Raw genomic sequence first — 6,788 nt, 5'->3', positions numbered from 1 at the left:
GTGTAGGGACACAGAGGAAAAAAGTATCAAGCGTGTGTTTCAACATAGCTAAATGTCTCTTCGATTTGCAAAATGTGCATGGACAGATCGGTGAATTCGGTAGCATGGTTGTTGTTATAGCTTTCTCATTCCTTTCTGGAGATTTTTGTCACATGCCATATTTGTCACCAACACTTAAAGGCCTGGACGTAGATGTGCTTTACTTGTTACGCAATGAAATTCTTCAGTGAAGGCTTTATCTCTCACTTCGGTTTTGTGTAACCTGTGAACAGGACGCACTGTGAAAGCTATAATCTCTTCTCCAGCTGGAAAATCACCCGTAGCTGATATTTGCTCAAGAAAGCTTAAAAGTTTCTTCAGAATCTAAAGTAAACAAGCATGTTCATTCATGGAGATGTTCAGAGAAAGCTAGCCTGACACTTGTGGACTGGAACTTGCCCTTTAAGAACATATTTTCAGTTTTCTTATCATTTACTCAACTCAAGCCCTAAGAGGTGTATGAGACCATTGCAGTGTTGATTTTAATGTCATCTGTTTAGAAGATGATCAAAAGCCAGTGGATTATTTTAACTTAGTCTTGCTATTGACATCAGTAGACTTTGGAAGCAATCTAACTGCTAGCCATGTCTTCTGAGGCTTTCCCCTGCATTTCAAGAGGTGTTCTAGCTGCACAGAGATTTTATACCAAATTTGTCAGGATTTCCTCCTAATAGAGATGCTTGAGGTTGAGTTAATGTTGAGCTAGAACATATCTGAACCTCGCATTTCTGTCTTATGACAAACATGACAAAACCAGCACTTTTTTCAGCTCCCTGAAAGGTCAATAGTGAGGTTCTCATTGGCTTAAGTGGGTGTCAAACCATGTCCGTATTTATTCTAGTTTCTCCAAGTAATTTAAAATTCTAAACTGCGCTGCAAAAGAAAATGAGTTTTGGAAAAGGTCCTTAGGTAACTAAAGCCTCTGACTGATTTACATACAGAGCAGACATTTTAAAACTTATTTGCCAATACTTGTCCTTAATTAAGATGAATATCACGGAACTTATCATTTAATAAGCTTTTTTTTTCAGAATCTGTTTCCTGCTAATACAGTTTTGCATGGCTACACACCAATGTAAATTAAAAAATGTTCCTATACTTCCTTGTTCTTTAAAGCTCATTCACGCAGCTTCTCCTTTTTTTTGTCTTTTTGCTCTGCTGTACTCACAGCTATTCACATACACACCTACTCCACAGAATTACTATTATTAGTAACAGCTGATTTTGACACTGAGCAGTCTGTTACATTTCAACTGGATATTGTCTCACCCTGGGCCTTGAATAGCACTTTTCTGGGAAAAAATAAAAACACAAAAAGCCAAGCCGATATGTAAAATCTGAGAGGAATGCCTGTACCCCAAAGAGCCCTTTTCTCCCTTTTGGTTTTAATACCTCAATGTTTATATATTTTATATATAGGACTGCAAGCTTACAGGGAACAGGCAAGCTAGACAGATGGATGAATACAGCCATATATCTATAGGTAGATGCATTGGATGAGACCACTCACCAGTCCTCTGAGGTCTTATTTAAAGTTTTGTCATTTTGGTTTGTCATGTAGACACGATTTATTTAGAGCAAAAGGCCCAGGGGGGTGATTCTGTGCTGTCCTTGGGGTGATGCTGCAGATCTGTGTACTGGGGCTCAGATGCTGGGAGGAAGCCCAGGAAGGATTTAACCTTAAAAGGAGATGAGAACTGGCTGGTAACTGACAAAAGCAGGAAATCTCTCTCCTTTCAACAGCCTACAAAATAGATGTCTGTAGCTGCAGGCGCAAAAATGCAATTTTCTATATCAAATGCAGACGTCAAAGAGGCAGGGGTCTCAGGCAGCCATGGCAGCCTCATCTGGACCAGCTTTTCTAAGCCTATTAGCAAAAGCTATTTTTAATACCCACTCAAAATACCAACTAAATTGGTTACTTGGCAGTAGTGTTTTCCCATGCAAGTGGAGCCTAACTTTGTCCCACGGGCCAGCTCGTGCTGGCTGCACAGCATGGCCATGGAAGTCACCAAAGGGCTCGGATGTGGTTATCTACATCTAGGGATGTACAGCAGCATCCCCATGGAACCAAGGATTGCTGAATAATGGGGTGATAGCGCTGCGTGTCAAAGAACACTTTAGGTGCCAGAAAGCCAAAATGTTCCCTAAAGCTTTGTTGGAAAGCCCCAGGTTAAATGGATGTTGACTTGTAGATGAGCAAGGTGTCTGTAGGTGTCATTCAGTGTTGCTCCACCAAAACCAGTGAAACTGCCTTTTTGCTGGCTAAGGATCTGGTCCAGAGTGTGTTGTTCTGGCATTAGCAGCTGTAGAAAACATCTGCCGTGACAGAGGCTAAGCCCTGTTGATAAAGGTGACATTTAAAAGACTCTTCAATAGAAGCCAGAAACCTCCTCTGCCTAGTTTGGTCATTTCCAGCAAGGTCCTTGTTACTTCTGTGCTGATCACACTCTTCTCTTTTTCTCCCCTCTTCCTCCTAACAAGGTTTGCATGCGTGTACGGTGTATGCCGTATGCACACATGAAAAAAATAATTCTATTTGTGTTTTCTGTGATGTCTCATGTTATTTTCTGTGCTCTACTGCAGTTCAAGTAACCCAAAGGGATATCATCTTTCTTTTGGATGGATCACTCAACGTTGGAAATGCCAACTTCCCTTTTGTGCGTGACTTTGTTGCCACCCTAGTTAACTACCTTGATGTCGGCAGTGACAAAATCCGAGTTGGCTTAGTGCAATTTAGTGACACTCCTAAAACCGAGTTCTTTCTGTACTCGTACCAAACCAAATCAGACATAATTCAACGTATGGGGCAGCTGAGGCCCATGGGGGGGTCAGTGCTGAACACTGGCTCTGCACTGAACTTTGTGCTTTCAAATCATTTCACCGAAGCTGGTGGGAGCAGAATAAATGAACAAGTGCCACAGGTCCTAGTCCTGGTGACAGCAGGGAGGTCTGCCGATGCCTTCTTGCAAGTTTCCAATGAATTAACTCGGGCCGGAGTGCTGACTTTTGCTGTTGGAGTTAGGAATGCGGATAAGGCAGAACTTGAACAGATTGCCTTTAATCCAGGAATGGTGTATTTAATGGATGATTTCAGTGCCCTGGCAGCTTTACCCCAGGAGTTAAATAAGCCCATAACAACATACGTTAGTGGAGGTGTGGAAGAGGTTCCACTCACCCCAACAGGTAATACCTACCTTCCTTCATGTTGACTGCATTAAATTAATCCTGTTTCTCTTGAGTGTTTGTTCCCAACACACACCTTCACATTTGTCCATGGCCCTGGTTAGGGCTGTGCTTAACCCCTCAATACATGACTTGACACTGGCAGCTCTTAATTGTGGTCAAGTCATTGCTAGTGGACTTTAAAGATAGCTCAATTTTAAGTTTTTTGGCAGGTCAAGACCGAAGGAGGATCCAAGTGAGCCTATGCCCACCAGTCACTTAGGCATTCCCTTTCTGTTGCCATAATAATGTCACAACTTGTAGACGCATCATCTGCACTAGCTTGGGTAATGGGACCGTGCACTAATGGCCCCAAGGTGTGGTGTGGAAAGGTTAAAGTCATGAGAAAGAGCACAGAGGAGCAGAGGTCTAGCCAGGCACAGGTGGCCCAATCCTTCCATGGAGTGACTATGTCACAGAGGCTGAATTTGACTCTAGATATTCAGAGTTAATGTCCAACATGAAACCTGAAAGCTGTTGGCAAGTTTAATCCTTTTAAAACAGGTATTTGCTCACTAATTCCTGACATAAGAACAACCAGGATTGCTTATAGTATGGAAAGGAGACCATTAAGATTCATATGAAAGATGTTAAGACACAGAGATGTGAGATGCTTGGGTTTGCCTGGGCTATTCAATGACATTAAAAGGGAAACAGGTAAAATGCTTTTTCTCCTCCCAAACTCTTAACTCGCCTATGGATTTAGATACTCCTTGTGCTGTAACTAGGAGAAGTACAAAAATGCTTTGTGCCTATCTGTATGTATGAACGAATGTCTATTTGTTATCTACTGAGCCCTCAAATACAAAAAAACCCAAACAAACAGCCCTCCACTGCTGTTGTATTTCATGCCTGTATTATCAGCATACCATCAGCTAGACCATAAACATCACTGGCCCAATCTGAAACAGCCAATTTATGATATGATGCAATACAATATATGATATTACTAACTGGTGCCTAAATTGATTGAGTCTTAGGATAGAGGTGTCCTTGCTTCCTTTCTTCCTCAAATAAGTGACAGGTACTGTTTAGTCCTGTAGTCTTTAAATACTTGGTAAATGAAAATCACTTGCTTTGCATATTGAAATTTGCAGAGAAGTTTCTAGGGTGACGTTTAAGAAGAAAAATGCCTTCATATCTTTTTTTCCCCTCTTTTCATTTGTGAATTTATTCTAGAAAGCAAGAAAGATATTTTATTCCTGATTGATGGCTCAGCCAACCTCTTGGGTAGCTTTCCTGCTGTCCGGGACTTGATACACAAAGTCATTTCTGACCTGAACGTGGGTCCCGATGCCACAAGAGTAGCTGTAGCTCAATTCAGTGACACCATCCAAGTTGAATTTGACTTTGCTGAACTCCCTTCTAAGCAAGACATGCTTGTCAAAGTGAAAAGGATGAAGATAAAAACTGGAAAGCAACTGAATATTGGAGCTGCGCTAGATGAAGCTATAAGGAGGCTGTTTGTGAAGGAAGCTGGAAGCAGGATCGAAGAAGGGGTTCCTCAGTTTCTGGTCCTCCTTGCTGCTGGAAGATCAAGTGATGATGTGGAGCAACCGTCAGATGCTCTGAAGCAAGCTGGAGTTGTGACCTTTGCTATCAAAGCCAAAAATGCTGACCCTGTAGAGCTGGAAACAATCGTTTACGCCCCACAATTCATTCTAAACGTCGAGTCCCTCCCTCGGATTTCAGAACTTCAGCCAAACATAGTCAACCTGTTGAAAACTATCCAGCTTCAGCCAACAGGTACAGGGACCCCTGGGGTGTCCAAAAGGCTGAAAGCCACCACTAACATGCCCCCCTCCATTTGGTAACTGGGGCAATGGAGTGTGGTGAGGTTTAAAATGATTATGTAGAAACTGCTATTGTACTTGGATTTTCCTCTGATCCAGCAGAGAATTAAAATGAATAATGATTTTTAAAGATGAGTAAGGAAAAAGCCTTTTGTTCTGCTGCAAGAGCTGCAGTAGGTGCTGTTACCAGTGTGTACGTGGTACAAAAATGAAATAGCAGAGAGACCTTGCCCCAGAGGTCTTGCATAATTTGAAGTGCAATGCTGGGCAAGGGCTAGAAGAAGCAAATACAGGCTTGTATTTATTCCTCTTTCCATCCTCCCTGTTCTAGAGGGGCAGTAAGGAGTACTGCAGCGTGCTGGATTCACTCTTGCTCCATTATTTCTTATGGGATATGACGGCATTTTCTACATGTTTTATCTACGCACCAATAAATTGGATGCTCTTGGCTCAGTTGCTCTTATGAGCTCAGTAGATGAGTACAGATTCATTGACGAATAAAAAATATAAAAATAATCACATGGCAAAAATTATAAATTCACACTGCGGTACTGGAAATCATGCATGTCCGCCTGTGTGATTTCCTGATGCAGCCCTAATTTGAGAATTAACCTGTCTCTCCACTGCAGGTGGGGACAAGGAGAAATGTAATAACATCCATGTCATCTTTCTGCAGAAGTCCTGGGCAGATGGATTTAGAATCATAGAAACATAAAAAAGAAATAGGGCTGGAAGGGTTCTCAGGGTGCCATCTGCTACATACCCTTGTCCTTAACAGGATCTTCTTGTCCAGAATCAGCTGACATTGGTCTAAACTGCTCTGAAAACCCTCTGGTGGAGTTGATTTCACAGCATCTGTAATCAGTCTGCTCAGTTGGTTTTATCTGTATCACTAGATGCATTTCCATAAAGTCTAACTTCTGCCTTCCTGGTCATCGTTTAAGCCTTTTATATCTCTCTCCTTCAACTCAAGGAGGATACAGATGTCATCTTATTCTTGTGTTTTGGAGGACAGCCTTTCATTTACTTCAAGCTTGTCATGTACATCTTGTCTTGTTCTTTGTGTCACCAGCTGTGTATCCAGCTCATTCAATCTTTCCTTGTAGGTCTTGTACGTTTTATACCTTCTCACCCTCATCTCTCCAACATCAGGCTGCTCCAACTGGCCAGAGTGTTACAATGGTGTCCCCTGGTCATCTCTTACCCCATCCTTTCCATGTGGAGCCATTGCCTTTCCTGTACTTGTGCAGCTTCTGCCTCAACACAGATTAGTGTGCTCTTGAATTACATCCTCCCTTTTCAAACCATTCTGTCTTGTCAATTTTGAACCTCTACGGCCACCAAGTAGTGTGAATAATTGTGCTAACTGCTCACGAATAGCTGCCTCCACCTACTTTTTGTAGTATTCTTGGTTAAAGACAGCCACCTCATTAAGAGCACCTGTGTCTTTTTCCTCTCTATCTGCTACCCAGACACTTTTGACAGGACTCTTTTCCCCTACTCCTGAACTTTAGAGGGAGTGTATGAAACAGAGATACAGGCTATGTCTGCTCCTTCTTTTCATGTGTGTTTCTCAACACACGATATATTAATATTCCAGTCCTATTAACCCGCCGAGTTTCCAACATTCCTCTTAATGCCAACTTCAGATCAGGTTTATTATTTAAGACTTCAGCTGCCTTGTTAACTCTTTATATGTCTAGCGTTCCTAAGGAGATATTTGAGATTTTC

General features: G+C 42.0%; 1 protein-coding gene across 1 annotated transcript in view; it reads left to right on the top strand.

Annotated features, from left to right (window-relative positions):
• Nucleotides 1-6,788, top strand: part of COL6A3 (collagen, type VI, alpha 3) — a 52,585-nt gene that overhangs the window by 10,714 nt on the left and 35,083 nt on the right. Inside the window, exons 5-6 of the mRNA XM_009875077.1 lie at nt 2,626-3,225; nt 4,444-5,010. Of these exons, the coding sequence (XP_009873379.1) occupies nt 2,626-3,225; nt 4,444-5,010 (1,167 nt within the window). The remainder of the gene's footprint in view (nt 1-2,625; nt 3,226-4,443; nt 5,011-6,788) is intronic.

The sequence above is a fragment of the Apaloderma vittatum genome, unplaced genomic scaffold (genome assembly GCF_000703405.1).
Source record: "Apaloderma vittatum isolate BGI_N311 unplaced genomic scaffold, ASM70340v1 scaffold5638, whole genome shotgun sequence".
Lineage (NCBI taxonomy): Eukaryota > Metazoa > Chordata > Aves > Trogoniformes > Trogonidae > Apaloderma > Apaloderma vittatum.
This window is presented reverse-complemented; position numbering and strand designations above follow the sequence as displayed.